Raw genomic sequence first — 16,799 nt, 5'->3', positions numbered from 1 at the left:
AACCAAAACATTTCACTCCGAAGGTCACATAACCACTCGGGTAGCTTCAGTCCTACACTGAAGTACTGTATTTTCCGAACTATAGAGCGCACCGGAATATTAGCCGCGCCCACAAAACTGAAGAAGGAAAATTGATTTTTCTTACATAAGCCACACTGGTCCATAAGCCATGGGTGCACTGGTGCAGTCTGCGCTGCAGAAAATGCACAAGATCCTCTAGTTATAGTTTTTAAAACGGGGTCCGACATCGAGACTGACTCATGAAACAATTTCGGCAATGTTCGGAACCTGAATCATGAAGTTAAAGTGTTTAAAGTGCATTGTTTTCACCCGCCAGTAGATCGTCTCTGTTGGCAGAGCTGTGGATAAGCGGGTGAAAGCGCTTTAAAGGTAAATAAAACGCCTGTGATGCCATCGGTTTGATGTGACGAGACTTCGTATTGTTGCCAGCAGACGCTCTTTAGACTGTAAAAATTAGGGAGAGACAGGGAGAGCACTCAGCAGAAGCAGCTGTCTTCAACCTTTTTTCTGAAAGTTCCCACTCTGGACCTTTGCAAAAGTTTCAGATTCAGGTGGCCAAAGAACGCTGCACCTGACACACACAAAACGGCGGCGGATTTGGACGATTCTGTCCTAAAACACCTTACACCTGAGAAAGGCTGGCCATCTCAGACTGGCGAGTGTCTGCGAGTGACCGCTGGTTCCTGCAGTTTCACCTTCATGAGCACGGAAAACTCTCTGTGCTCCGTCAAGTGCTGGTGTTTTACATATCATATTGAATTCGTAGCGGTGACGGCTTTTAACGTGCATGTGCTGCAGGATGCAAACTTTACATGACAGACTGAAAAAAAACCTCCGCACTAGACATGCTGATGGCAAGCAAGCGGCCAGTCGGCAGGGAGGGAAGGAGGAGCGGACGCATCACAAACTGTGGGCGGTGCTTCATCAGAATTCCGGCTGTGCCACATGTGATTGGATTTTGTGATCGGCAATGACAGGTAGTGATCTGCATTCACCGATCACGCCGAGATCAGCCTTTCATAATCGGTGGCCGATCGACTGGAGCATCCCTAGTAAAAATCCATATATAAGCCGCAGCGTTCACACCGCGAGTAAAAAGTAGCGGCTTACAGTCTGGAAAATATGGTACTTCCTGGACAAGGCACTCTCCAAAGCACCCATTTCATGATAAGCGAGCTGAGGTCCATTGTTGACTCAAACGTCAGTTTTCCACGTGGTATGTTGCCATATAGGTGTTTCAATTGAGTTAGGTGGAAGGCACAACATGTTAATAGATATGCAGATACTGCTCTCCGTATTGGCTTCCTACAAAAAAATGTCACATCATGACAATGGCAACAGATGCTGATCTTATTGTAAACATTAACCCAGCATCACTGACACATCCACAATTTAACCCCAGGTTATTTCTAATTATTATTATTTTCTTAAATCGGACAGAGATCTACCTGTTAAAGTACATTATAGGCATGAGATCTACCTGTTAAAGTACATTATAGGCATAACGATTTTCCCAAGACATTTTGCCCAGTTTGAAAAACTGTTTTCTTTTTCTTTCCTCCAATATTATCTCTCTCCTGCTGTTTTCAAATCACCACAGCGTTCAATCAATTTTTTTTCTTGTTTTCTACTTGGATATCAAACTTTAGCTGGTCTCCTTTCCAAATACCTTGACGTGAAACATTGACAAGAGAGACAAGAATCCCCTGCAGCCACTGGGGAACGGTCAACTCTGCATTACCCAGCAAATTGATTTAGATCCAGAGGCGAGCCCACCACCAGAAGTCGCTGTAATTGCATCTGAAACTCATTTCAGTCCATCAATCGTAATATCACGTTGATGCATGCATGATGTGATCAGGTAGCAACACGCTCTTGAACAAATACAATGAAACATTAAACCCAATGTTCAGCTGCTGTTTGTGGAAGGACTGTAATATTACCTCTTCTTTGCTCTTTCTATCAACTCCCGAGGAAAAGAGCCAGCTCCGATGCAGTAAAACAGCCCACTAACTTTACCTGGTTGTCATTAACATTTACTTAGTGCCGAGCAGTTTGTGTTCGGCAGAGTGCTTTGTCTCGGAAAATGCCCCTTAACGGCAAAACCTTCGTAATGAGATTGGTGACAACGAACCAGGGTATCAAAGTTTTGGGTTGGGCAGAGACAGAGAGTCATTCCGTGCCATTTTATGACTCTATTAAACTGGAGAAAGCTGCAGACTTATACTTCTCTGTTGGCTCATCGGATCGAGACACCCCAGAGATCACACACTTTAAATTGCAAATGGACCACAAATGGAAAAACAAGTTAAATTGTCAAGTAATGCAATACAATTCACTGCTAAATCCCCACATTAACAAACACAACACAATATTTTCTATTCCTGATTCAGATCCCTTACTTCATCCAGCAATGTGTTTTAACTTGAACAGTTTGTTGCGAACTGTGCGGACAAAATGCACAAATTGACAATTGGATTTCTAAAACAGACAGTTAAAAAAAAAAGTGTAAACATAAAGGTGAGATTAAGCGATAATGGTTATGTTTGTGTGTAAAATTGTGGTTGCCTCTCTTCACCAGAATTCTTTATTGTGAAGCAGTACAAAGAGTATATTATCCTACTTTCTTAAATTTCTTTTGATGCCAACCCTTACCCTCATGAAGAAGCAGGTGAAAACCATCAGGTTGTTAAACTTTGGTTAAAGCAACACAGACATTTCACTGGCACAAAGAAAAAAATGTTGAAACTGTCCCCCACTGTGGGACAAATGAAGGATATCTAATTTTATCTAAAAATAAAAGGGCTTTTGTGATAAAATTTTCACCTCAATAAATTGTAAAAAGATTGAAAATATGTATAATAAAGCTAATTTATATAATATTAGATTAACTTGTACAGTATATACAGGGTTGGTCAAAATAATGGAAACACCTTAAAGCTAAAAAAACCTTTAAGGTGTTTCCATTATTTTGTATTATGCACTTGGGGAAAAACAAGCAAACCAACAAACAAACAAAAAAACCCCATGCAGACTCTGATATCGTCACTAACTGGACCATATTCATTTTGAATTTTGTCTTTTTCTGTCATAGAGGGATATATCAGCTTTGCTCCCACTTTTGTATGCAAAAACAAACAGACTTTACATCACGTCTCTGGTGGTTGACAGACAGTGGCATCAATTCAGACAAAGCTAAAGTATGGCGAGCAGGGCTGCCAACTCTCAATTTCATTTTATGCATTTCATTGTGAGCCAATTCAAAAACATCAAACTATACAGTATAACAAGGCCAGTTACAGCCAATTGACAATCCAAAAAAAGTGGCACACTTCCTCACGTCAATCAACTTACGCCTCTGATATGTGTGATTCTGAAAAGATCTGAAGTTCACAGCTGCAGTTTGGACAAGATCAGGTGGCGCTTTGATTTGTGGATCGGCACTTGTTTTCACAGCAGGCCAGGAGGGACAAAATTCGGAATCTAACATTTCTTTTCAGACTATGTCAGCTCACCAAACCCTTCGAACACTTGCTCTGATTTATTTATCATCTACCATTCGCACAACTTCATCTGTCACTGAGTGAGAGGCAGGGGACACTCTGGACAGGTGGCCTCTCCATCACAGGGCAACGGCAGAGAGACCAACCACTCAAAATACCACGCACAACTTAGGTTGGCTGCTTGTTCTTAGAGGATGAAAGGAAATTTGAGAGCATCTTGCTGTCCAACTGCCAGTGAATACATTTACATTTTTTTCTCTCTTGGAAGATGAGGACGTTACACAAACACAATCGGAGATACATTTATTGGTCAGTTAATCCGTGCAAAACATCTGCCAAGGCAACACAGTCTGCGACTCATTAGAGTGAGTTATCACGTTTGCTCCAGTGCACACATGCCAGTATCTGGTTTCTCCACATCAATTACCTGAGCGCATGTCCTTAAATAGATCCCCAAAGTGGTCAGGTGCTTAGTTACCTTTGCAAGCCACTGGGTCTACACGCAATGCTCCATCTAGAAGCGCCGTGCTTTTGTGCTCTTCCACTCTACCATCCCTTTGAGAGCTCCTTCTCCCTCTTAAATCACAATTACTGCAGCTTGCCCTCCAGCAGTCTTACAAAAGTTCATTTTGGGACAAAAAGAATCCCAGGATAGCGATTTAAGAGCACTGCCCAAGAGCATGCGGAGAAATAAAATTCTGAGGCGAGTTCATAGTTCAGCCTTCAGTCAGCATACGGGAAGTGCCGGTTGCAGAGAGTGGGTGCTTCAATGCATGTATGTGTGTGTCTATGTTAGAGATGAGCTGAGGATGTTACAGTTGCTCCAATCACATTCCCTGGCAGTCGAAGACTGAAACGTTCAGACGAAGCGCTCCCGCCGGGGTGATCAGCATCTGCAGGATGTGATTTGCTCAAGCGAACGAGGGTGATTTCCACTGCATATTGCCAGTTCATCTTCCCGCTGTCAGAATTCCTCACTACAGTGAAGAAATGTGGGTGATGAAGTTCCCGTGTTGATCGGGATCATCTCTCCGAGCCCAGGATAAGATGACAAGAGCTATTTCTCAAACAAACATTACTGCATGACAGCGTCACAAAACAGATTGACATCTTTGTGACTTGCCAGTGCATAAACACACTTGAATCTAAATCCACTCCAAGTCGAAAATTACTTTATCCCACAAAGCTATAAAAGCATGCTGTGGCTTTGAATGCATAATTAGATGTTTCAGCTGCAGATTTCAGTGTTGTCAGAGGGGATGTTACCATTTCATTCCCGCATGTAAATACACCTGTATACGAGCTTCCGTAAGGTTTCAGGAGAAATTGCATATCTGTGTCTCGCTTCTGCAACATTTCAGACCTGGCATCTGCAATTTTGATTCATAGCTCCCTCTGCAAGGCAAACATGCCATTAACCTTGGTGTCTACGAGCTGAAGCGTTTTTGTGTTCTCTGACAAATCTAATCTCATTTTACCAAATCGTCTTTCAGTAAAATACACACCTTCTGCGCTATTAATCCAGATCTCTCTGAGTCAATTTTTCCAGATCTGGTAGGGGTCATCTCCTTGGTGCTCAGTGGGTCATTGTATTCCAGCTGTAGCTCAGTGGCTCAAACAGGTAAGGATTATGAGAAAGTCTGTGACTTGAATTGCAGAAGAGGCTCTCACAGCATATAATATTCATGAAATTACTGCCCGTTATTGGATTATAGGGCTCCATATATCTCACTGGTTGACAAATGTGATGAAATAAGAGGGCAGTTAGAGCAGAGGGTAATATACCATAGAATATATGTCTATGAAAAAATGCAAATTTATGTCAGTCTTTGACCTTAAATCAAAGGTAGGTAAGGACTGAACCTATCATAGCATCCTCCTCAGCCCTCCCTCTGCTCCTCATGTCCTCATTTACCACCTCCATGAATGTAAATGGCTGTTTTCTCATCTCCTTTCACCCATTTCTCCCTCCATTTCTAATATTTCTTATTATTATTAACATTCCCCCGCTCTCCTGTCGACCTACTCCCGATGTGTTGTCTCCAAAGCTTTCTACATGGACTGCCGCAGTGAAACTCATTTCTGAACTCTTGAAGAGAACATAGTGTAAATGAAAAATAGGGCTATTAAATCAAAAAGACAACAATCAGAAACAAAATATAATAGTCATCATCAATCTAAAATATAATAACTAACTGTAAAACAATAAGAAGAGTGAAAATGCAAGCCAAAAACTGAAAACCAAAGGCTTGTCTGCATGTATCTGTTGGTCTTTTAGCAAAATGGATTTCAGTAATATTTTCAAGGAAGGAATCGATGGATGCAGTACTTCCACCTTTGACAGAAGTTCCATTCTGCCAGATCAGATGAGATTATATTGCTGAAGCATTACGGTGCTCTCATAATGTTCTGGATTAGCCTAAAGATTCAGTTAATGGTGTGTCAAATTTAAATAAGGGAATGAATCATAATTTTAACTCACCTTAAAACAGTTCATCATCATCAGAACAAGAAAACTGTTTCAACCTGAACTGGGATACGACACGCCACCTGTCAGTTGGGAAAGCTGTTGCATAAAAACAGCAGTGGCCCTGCTCTGTCTGTTGCCGCTGCCGTACTGAAGTGGTATGTGCAGCTACAGACTCCAGCGGTCCTACTATTAAGGACTAAATGATCTCTTCAAAATTTGACCACCATTGTTCACCTCATTTCTCCTCAAAAGAATTTATCCCGGCCGATGGAGCTTTTGGCTCATGTCAATGTTACGCGCTACTATCAAGTATATTTTTCATGGTGAAAAATAAATGTGGAGAAATAATATCAATTCAGAATGTGGGTCCATATAAGAGCTTAGAGGAGCACATACAACATTTAAAATGGTCACGAGCCATGCCAAACGTGACCGCCCATGTCAGTTTCACAGTGAGCTAATCAGTACCAGAAAATATAAGCAATGTGTATGTGTAACCCTGGACCACACCCTGGTCTGCACATTTGAGAGAGCTTTGTACACTGAGCAGGAAGAGTTCTAATCTTTGACTTCCTCACACGAGGAAAATTAATTCTGACTTTGTTGTCTTGAAATGTGCCCAGCAAGGGAAACAGTCACACCACCGGAAATGCAAACTCAATCTTCCACTGATCAACAATACTATATATTCAGCAACTACATTCTAACTGTAACAAAATAAAGTATGCAAATGTGATACAAGCGTGAGACTGCACAGCACAAGCCTTTAAAATGCCTCTTTCCAATCCGCGCAAATTGTATACTTCCCACACAAATTCAATTTCATCAAAACTGAATGCAACTGGTAACTAGATTTTGCTGCTGCAGAGTGCAGCATTTTAGCTGAATTCTCACTCCATCCCTGACAGGTACTGACTGAGACTTGACTTTATTGATCGGCTCACAATTCTAGAACACACACACACACTTACACACAGGCAAGACAAACAGACACACTGTCTCAGATAGCTGAACAAACACACAGTGGAAATCGTCGGAGCACACACAGATCGAAGCCTCCTCTGCTTCTATACTTAGGCTGTCTACTGGAAGTGGATTAACAGCAGCAGAGGACAAGTCTCTTCATCACAGGAGACAGACCCGGCCGTTGCTTCTCACTCTGACTTATGGCAACACCGTGCCACTAACAGTAGCTCTGCTACTTCCAGTGACGTTCAAATCTTTCATCAGCTCAACTAAAAGCCTCAGAAACGGTGCGCTTGAAATAATTTGTGGTGTGTACCTGGATGCTGATGCTCCTGTCAACACGAGACATATTAATGCTGTGTGGCTGACCGTTGGCCAGGTTCCTCTGGTCCACATCGATGGAGAATGGTTCTTTCAGGCCTCCCAAGTTATAGCGCACCTGCAGAGAACCTGAAGACAAACAACACGCGTCGGTTAAATACACGTTATGCTCTTTAAAGGTGTGACTATCAATTTTAAATGTTCAGGTACACAAAATACAAACATTTTTCTTTAGGTTTTAAATACAAAAGCACGATCAAAAGACAAAGTCCCCAAGAATTCAGGTAAAATTACTAGTAAATATACTTTCACATACACAAGAGGATCAACTGGCTCTTAAGTTTACATTGCATATTACAAACTTTATAGTCCAAAAAAGTCAATACCTCCTGTACTTTAGGATGAAACTGGATGTTGAATAAACATTTCAGTGGCGAATGGAACTGTTTCTATTAAATCCTAAAATGCTAAAATGTTCCATTTGTGCTTTAAAGAAGATGTTGTTTATCATACACTTTTTGCCTCCCAAATGCTTTTTGGAAAAAAAAAAAAAACATTCCTTTTTGAACCGATGATGCAAACATGCCGCTGAGCACTGGGGAAAGCCTGCATAATTTAATTTTCAGTGCAAGTACTTGGCAGGGCCTCAGGAACATACTGATGACTATACATATATTTACTTTCCTGGGGTCCCGATTTGAGAGTTTGTCGCTCCACTAGAGGGAAGTGGATGTACTTTGGTGTAAATATATTCTTTCAAACTTCATGACTTAACATATTTTTGAAGCACCACATTTTTTTGAGCAATGAAAACAAATCATTTCTCAGCGTTAGTATGACAATCCAGATTTCAGATGACTTGTTAAAAAGTAAACAAAATGACTGGCACCCACCATTATGTCTCAGTACCACTGCCATATAGTCCTGCGTCCTGGAACTCACGTACATCAGGATAGCCGGAGCGCTTGACGTACTGAAACTAAACGCCACTTCCTCCTTGGTTAAATTGACTTCTCGTGGCGTCAGCTGGTGCATCTGGATGTTTGGATCTTTGGTAGCACCTGCTGCTTGTCCTTCTGTCACAAAGTTGTACTTCACCAACGTTCCTGCTTCGAAGAAGCCTCCGACTTCTGGAAAACAAAAGAACAGAAGAAAAAAACAGTTCAAGGTCTCATATATGATTTTGTTAGAAGGATGCTTTCCCTGCGGCACAGTTGGATCATGAAATAACCCTCTCTTTACCTGCTATTAGAATCACCTTCTGAAACAAATTTGCAGCTATAATTTATCAGCGGCGAATTTTAGCATAAAGACTCTTTGTGTTACCATAGAATTGAGCCTTTTCACTAGAAACTCACAACAAAGAATGCTGGTTTCCTTTTGGAAGGACAAACATTCATCTGCCTTCCATCAAACTCCCCTTTGCGTGCAACTTGTATGAATTCTCCAGAAAAAAATTCCAACATTTTAATAGCCCTGTGCAGCCTTCTGCCTATTATACAATGGGAAATAGTGTTATGCATTATTATGTAAATGTAATGTTAGTAAATATTCTCTTTTACTATTAAAACATTGTTTTAGTAGTAAAAACCACATTGGATATTCCGTATTATTCTGTACTTGGCCAAGCACTTAAAACTTTATTCGGCTTCGGCCACAAATTTTCAATTCGGTGCCTCCCAATTAGACATCACTTATTCATGCTTCATTATTTAGCTGAGCACGTTGCTATTTCAACTGCTCCATTTGTGTTCATGAATATGACCACAGCTTTAGGTCTAATTGTTATTATTATTTTGCTTCTCTTTGCGGAAGGTTTTCTTCCATGTGAAGTTTGCAGACATATTCTAGGAATGAGCATTCTTGAAAATGAACTATTGGCCTAGCAGCAAAGTGGGTGCCCAAGAATGAAGCCAGGGGTCTGTCGTGGGATCTCTTTAGTTAAACCCAGAATCTCAAAAGAATTGCGAGTGAGGAAATTGTGTTTACTCAAGATGCACTGAAGCATTTTGTCCCATGGCAGGCATTACGCTGGAACAATGCACCCAGCCAATTTTGGAAAAATGAGCCATTTTGTCAGATGAAACAGCTGTGCTAATAATGATAATGAGATCTGATTCATAATTTAATAGGTGGTTATTTCTATTTGTTATTTTCATTCAATAAAATGAGTTGATCTGGACATGGTTTTAAAAGACAGTGCACTGTGCAGTGAGAAGCTCTTTGGTTTGAGTTCGGCTGGAGGCATCCTGTCTGTTTTCTGTGTGGAGCTCATGTGTTCACATGGTGTTTGGGTGGGTGCTGAGCACTCGGGCGGTCAAGCATCAAGCTCTAAATTTTGTGAATCAGTCTTTTGTACGCTACAGCCACAAAATGAACAAGAACCAGAAACACTTCAAATTGACCGTTTCACCCTCTGTTCCAAACAGAACTTATTGAAAGCTGCTCCACCAAGGGGCCTTATTTTGTGTTTCCAGAATGATGTTCATCCATTTCACAATAATTTTATTTATATTTGAAAAAAGATAGACTGCTGCTGCCAGGTGGAAAAAAAGCTCTCTATTTGCAGCAAACATTTTGCAATTTTTCACCAACATGACGCCCTACAATGTCGGTTTTGTAGAAAACCACTCAATGAAGGAGCTTTTCAATGAGTCGTCATGAAGCTGAACTGTTTTGAATCTGTAACTCCATCGCCATGATCTCAACTCTCAGTCATCATCCTGTTCATACTGTTGTACCAAAATTAAATATGTTCAATAAACAAATCCATTAGACTGTTTAAGTTTCTGGCAGATTGCAGAACCTGCTTGTGGCATTAGCCACCGACCTAAATGTGGAAATTGCGTTTTTACCGTTATTTTACTTGCCTTGTGTTTGAGAGTGCACTGGCATATTTTTATACATTTGTTGAGTGGGGATTGTTCCTATAGCTTTCGTTATGTACTGTTATGAGGGATAGGTACCATTCACACTTGAACCATTACGGTGCCAATACACGGTACCTGGGAATTGGTACCGGTTCTCAACGGTCAAGTCCAAGTTAACTCGTACTTTATTCACCTGGAGTTGACAGAGATGACGGCATCGTCATTGTGACTTCGCGCTCACGCGTCCACGTTAAATATCAACATTAAAAGGCTGCCAACTGCGATACAGACAAGCCCTGTGGGTACCGACGTCATTACGCAAAGGTGCGTTCAGTTCCAGTTTGGAAAACCACACTCCCGCTCCTTCACAGTCACCAGGATGCGTTCAAGTGCCGTAACCATTTAATTTTCACGTAAATTGGTGGACTCGATAGGACTGATAGAATTCGGTCGGTACGAATAAAAGTACCGAATTCGGATCCCACCAATAAGTGTAACTTTAAATTTTAAATAATTTGTTGTGTCTATTTATTTTCAAACATTTTAACCAATGATAATTTCTATCGGGTTTATTATAGATGCGTAAAAATATGGTACTTTTAAAACAACCTTAAAAAAAAAGAGGATGAAAGAATACACCCGTAACAAGAACGCAGCATGGATAATAAAATTTGTTGGATGAGTAAATGGTTATGAAATGCATTCTGGTTTTCACTGGCAGTGGATGAGTGTAGCTTGTTGCTTTCTCCTACAGCTAGCTGTAAGTACTGTGCTCCCTGTGAGCACAGAATACTAAGCGAACACATTTATGCATCTTATTTCAAAGCTTCACTTCACACGCCATCTCCCACTGGACATAATACAATAAATACTTTAAGCTACATTACTTAAATTTAATAGACGGATTATTGCTGGAAAATGGGCAAGTTCTCAACCTTGTACAGGAGAGCAAAAATCCTCGGCTCCATTCAGCCTTGCTGCAATTTTATGCTCCAACTCTGCTATGTACTGATACAGTTTCAAGCTTCAGAAGTCTCAAGAGACCAATTTTGACAATTGATCTGTGTTAACCAGAAGTTTTCACAGTTTCTCACCCCCTTCCAAGAAACATGCTGCTGGGCTCTCACTAGATCAGACTTGAAGCTGAAGAGGTTCAAATGTCTCATCAGAGCAAGGAGATTGAAAAACAATAAGACAAAACACAGACACGTTCAATATTGTGGAAGATGAAAATCTATTGTGGAAAACAAGTTTGTATTTATCCCACAGTTATGACCGCCTTGAGGGGAAGAATTTGTCTGCTATATACGTCTCCCATGTATGTGATTTAATGAGACCTTTCAAAAATGTATAATTAAATATTCACCTGTCAATTTAGTGTGAAAATGTTTTCAAATTAACATTAATTTAAATGTATTATATGTGGCATTCGACAAGCAAATCCTCTCCACTGCGGATACATTTCTGGCAGAGGACAGATCTGACAGGCCGACATTACCATCTAATTGCCTGGACAGATATTTTTGTGTCAAGCGTTTGATGTAAAAACCCGACTTTCTTTTCTATATTAAAAAAATGCTGCCATCCATGGTTGTTAAAATTCCGCCCAGACCTAAAGCCGCATGAGCTGATAATTTGTGTGCCTTTTGAATTCAGTGATTTAATTAATCTCCATTTAGAAAACACTTAAAAGGCAGCTATTCATGCATACAAACTGCAGATAATTTGACGTCTGTGTATAACCAGTGTGTGATTTCTCCTCCCTGCTGGGAAAAAGGGGGATACTTTGACTTGCTGCACCAACACTTGTCTGTGAGCATAAGAGGGAATGAGAAAATCATGCTCCAGGGCAAAGACATGGACTGTGGGTGTGTGAGTTGAGCAGTTTTTTTTTCTTTTACTGGAAAGCCAGGTGTCCACGCATCCTCAATGTACTGTGGTGTTTGAGTGCATGTGCATTCACAAGTGCCTGCTGGCTACCTGTGACCCTCCCGAGGCACAGATGGAAAACGTATATTGTACGAAATCTGCAGGGTTCCACTTGAAGTGTAAATATGTATACAATGGAAATCCACTCTGCAATTATAGCTGGCTTCATGCATTTTTCACTGGCTGGGAGTGCAGACCAAGGCAGGGAGATTTCACATAGAGGACATTGAGGGCAGTAGAGGAGAAAACAAGGTGAGACGGGAAAAAAACTCGCAAGAATGCGAATTGTGTACTCAATGCAATACAATACGCAACAGCTGAGCGCAATTGCTGTGCAATGAATTTTGTTAGATCATGAGCCACACTGTGTGTATAAATAGGTGAGATCTACTGCTCCCACCTAGACCAGTTGACGGGAGAGTGACACGCTAGTTTCGATGAAATGTGGTTGAGCAATATTAATTCAATTTTGAAAGGTAACCAGGTGCTTTTATTTTGTTACCGTATTACTCCCTTTTCACACTGCACTGAGCTGAGTTATTTGTATGGGCTCTGACTACAGAAATAACGTGTCTGATGTGGTGCCGCAACAAACACAGATGCAAATCACGCTTTCAAATTGCTCTATTTCGCTAAGCCTAGGTTTTACAAGTGTGACAAATGTTAGTGATTCTTTTTCTTTTCTGTATGGAATCTGCCAAAATACACAGCAGAAACACTTATTTATGGCATCATTAATCAAATCTTTATGTGACGTTTGACCAGTTCTTGCTTTGAGCTGATGTAGAATTGGTTTTTATGCCAGTCTCATACATATCAAGCAACATAAAAACACACAGCAAAAAGCCAAAAGCAGCCCCTCCGACTTCAGTTTCTCACCAAATATACAGCAAAATTCATTTTTCTCAGGGACAGAAGACACAATATATGTTTAGCTGGAGAGTTGTTGTATCCATGAATGTTGTATTTCTTTTTTGTGAACCATTTTGATTTTTAATTGTGTACTTGTTTTTTTTTTGTGTTCAATTGCCGTCTGGAACAGCTGCTTTCAATTCCCAGTATGTCACTTGAGTTATAACTGCTGTGGATAGAGTGTAATTCTAGCCAAGTCATTGAGAAATCGAAGTAGCGTGTTTAGTTTTAGAGATTACAAATTATAGGTTTAACTGTCATCCCACATTTGGTGTAATCAGTTAACATTCTCAAACCAAAGAAGGTACTGTCATATACACACACGCACTCATCCACAATGAATATTGCTCTATTGCTCATTGATATATTTATTTTACATTGTTTCGGCAGAAAATCGCTCAGATTAATCGGTGCATGTGATGTGGGATTTAGAAAATGCATCCAACAAATGCACACTTGATGATTTGATAATAACGAACTTCATACTTTATCTGTCAAAGACATGACTGCAGAACACTACAGAGACACAAGGGAGCGCTGTTTTTCTGTTATGGCGACTTCTTTCAGGGAGCCGCATAAACATGTGGAGCCACACAGTTGCCCCTATTTTCTGATGACTGGTTATGAGAGACTTCAGAGGGGGTCTTTTCATGAGTAGCAACATATGAATTCATGCAGATCCACACTGCCTAATAAAGCATGCGCACACACTGTCGACTTGACAGTTTGTCAACTGTCAATTGCACACACACGGAAATATGCAATTCAGCTTCAAGAAACCAATGAATTCACAGGCCTCAAGTGTGACTGAGAGGCGCCGAGAGCCCCTGACAGTCGGACTACCCCTTCAGACAACACTCCTTCAGTGAAAGCAGAACCTTTACGCTGCTCCTAATGAATCCCTGTGAAACAAACATAGTCTTTTGGCCCGATTTGCAGAGCAACAGCACAAAAAAACACACAGTAATATTTGTTTTTTAGCATTGACAGGGCTACCTATTGAGTCGAGTGTGTTGTTCTCCCTCTGATATCACTGCTGTCCCATTAGCAGTGTTTACTCTTCACTGAATGCTGAAACGTGGTAATATCATTCGCAATCGATGTCTTTCATCAAAGCCAGAAAACTGTAGGTTCCTCACTGAATACTAGTGAAAGATCAAAAAGTGAACAGAAGCCGAAACAATGGTTGTCAGGCGCTGAAGCACATGACCTTGGATTTGACAACTTAAGAGTATCTCCCACCTAGATAACATGTTTTCACAATTGACGCTGAAGAATTATTGGCTCTGTGTGAGCGTGAAATGTCACGTTTACCTCAACATTCTTAAGCTCATCCGCCCACTGATGGAGAAGGAAACCCTTGTTCATGTGTGTAGGTCAAAACGGACAAACTTTAAATGCTAGAAAACTACATGTATAACCTCATCTGAGTTTAAATGAGTCTCTGGGATCTCGTGTCTCTGCGGACGCACAATGTAACCACAAACAACATCAGAAATGTCTGCAATTTTCCAATATGTTTCTCACCACGAGTGCAGAAGGGACCATCGTAGGCCGTGTGGGAGCAGTCACACAAGTATCCGTTGTACTTCTCCACACACTTTCCTCCATTCCTGCAGTACATCCCGTAGCTGGTGCAGTGGCCCTGACAACCCGGCTTTACTCCCGGTGTGACCTTGGCCCTCTCCTCCAGGTCCAGGGTTATACCATTCATCCTGAGGGCTCGGATGCAGCCCAGGAATCCCCTCTGGCCGCCTGCCGCACCTGTTATAGAAACGTGCCACAAGTTAATGACTACAGACCCAAGTGCACATAAAAAATGGTTTTAAAGACACATTTACTCGCTGGACAAGAATACGCTAATATATAATGAAACGCAAAAGACTAACAAGTGAACTGTAATAAAAATGAAATCCCCTCTCTGCACTATTAAAACACCCAGACTTCAATTCTGTCCATGAAACAACCTTCAACTTGCTAGATTTCTACTAATTACAGAAGCCTAATGAACGCTGTGGCCTAATGAACATCTCACAAGTGTTCACAAGGATTCATGACACACATAAACTCCATGGCAAACAGAGCTCAGACAAGCACACCTGGCACAGACCACACTTAATCTGAGGAAGTCAATAGAAGCATTAATGCTTAGCCTTGGGGTGCCAGAAGCCATTGCTTGAAAATGCTTGCATCGTCATTCCGGCCTTGCACCATTACTGTCTAACTACCCGTTTCCATGGACAGAATAAGAGGCGTTAAACAGATTAATGTGCGCCCGGCTGCACTACAGCAGAGTTTATGGTAATAAACACACACCTGCAGGTGAGGCTTCGAACACACATCAGCACAAACAGACACACAGGCATTACACAGAGCCGGAGGACGTATAGGTTATAAGGAGTTTTCAGTTGAATCACAGACATTTGTCCGTTCCAGAGACGGATGTGAGAAACACGCCGCGCGTTCCGATCACAGCTGATCAGTCTGACATTTAAATACCCAATACACGTCCTCTGATTTTCTCCGGCAAATATTCATTATTCATACGACAAGGCCTCCCACACTTTCCGCACTTCCCAATCAAAGGATTTGACATGGAGTGCGCTGGCTCATTAATCTGTTTTGTTCCTCTGATTGGCTGGAGGGTTCTGCCACCTGTTTACTCAAGTCTTCATCAGTCTTATTGAAGGAACGCAAGGCTCCACAGCGACAGTGGACACCCATGGCGATCACATGAAAACAAAAGGCAGCGGAGAAGACATTGTTAGTGTAAAGCTAATTTTCACTCCATATGTGCGAGAAGAAAAGTCATAAAGGTCTTTTCCCAAATTCCCACAGCAACTAAATGAAAATCAACATCGAAAATCCCTGTGCCTGACTCCAATTTTCATCTGCTGCCGTGTTCTTGTTAAAGCTCTCACGCTTCTCCTCTCCCCCGCGACGTTAGCCGGGCGGCCACGTTCATGCAATGCAGGGGCCCACCGTATTTAAAAGGACTAAATTGGACAATTGGCAAGGTGGACATCACTAACAGAATTTAATATTCGTGACATTTTTCGGGGAAGAAGCCATCCTTGTCTTTCCGGCAGCGGTGTCACCAAACGATCGGCAAGGTAGGCAATTGCTTAGAGCCCCCAGCTGAAGGGGGCCTTCAAATCTGGCTGACACTGGTCCCTATATGTAACAAAACAATGGCTGCTTAACAATAACAATAGCTACTTCAACAAAAGCAACTTGTAAATGTCCTACATTTGCCCCTTTAAAAGCTGTTGCTAGTTGCTAGGTGACCCTGAGGGGTGAGAGAGTCATAGCGCTTTTTACACTGTAGTTGTTTGTGTTAACTCATATAACTTGTTAATCTGCAGGGGCTTTAACTGGGTCCCTGGGCCCCAAGGGTCTGCCTGTGTGGGGTCTTGAAACACCCCTGCTTCCTCTCACTGCCCTTGCTGTTGCAATGGGTTTGTGCTGGTCAATTTTATGAGCTTTAAAAATGTAAAAACACGTCAGAATCTGTTTAAAAAGATGAAAACAGTTGAAGTATTTTGAATGATGTAATGAATGTTTCAATGCCATAAGTCTACTCTTTCCAGTCATTCTTTCCATAGTTCCACAGGTTTTCCCATTCATTACTGCTGCCAATAACATGTTAGCTTGTTTGCTTTCAAGTAGCACTTCACGGCATTTACTAATGTGACAGCAACAAGGACAACAACAACCGTCATCATCGTAGTAATAATATAGCATTAACATCAGACTAAAATATTGTGACAAAGATCTGCACCAAAAAAAAGACGACAGCAAATCATC

At 41.3% G+C, this 16,799-nt stretch overlaps 1 protein-coding gene across 3 annotated transcripts in view; it reads right to left on the bottom strand.

The window, feature by feature from the left end:
* Window positions 1-16,799, bottom strand: part of cntnap2a (contactin associated protein 2a) — a 291,628-nt gene that overhangs the window by 16,935 nt on the left and 257,894 nt on the right. For all 3 annotated transcript variants that reach the window (XM_053859229.1, XM_053859230.1, XM_053859231.1), the window contains 3 exons: window positions 14,520-14,756; window positions 8,175-8,411; window positions 7,277-7,410 (listed from right to left, as the gene is read on the bottom strand). In XM_053859229.1, the coding sequence (XP_053715204.1) occupies window positions 7,277-7,410; window positions 8,175-8,411; window positions 14,520-14,756 (608 nt within the window). The remainder of the gene's footprint in view (window positions 1-7,276; window positions 7,411-8,174; window positions 8,412-14,519; window positions 14,757-16,799) is intronic.

Source organism: Synchiropus splendidus, chromosome 3 (genome assembly GCF_027744825.2).
Source record: "Synchiropus splendidus isolate RoL2022-P1 chromosome 3, RoL_Sspl_1.0, whole genome shotgun sequence".
Taxonomy (NCBI): Eukaryota; Metazoa; Chordata; class Actinopteri; order Syngnathiformes; family Callionymidae; genus Synchiropus; species Synchiropus splendidus.
This window is presented reverse-complemented; position numbering and strand designations above follow the sequence as displayed.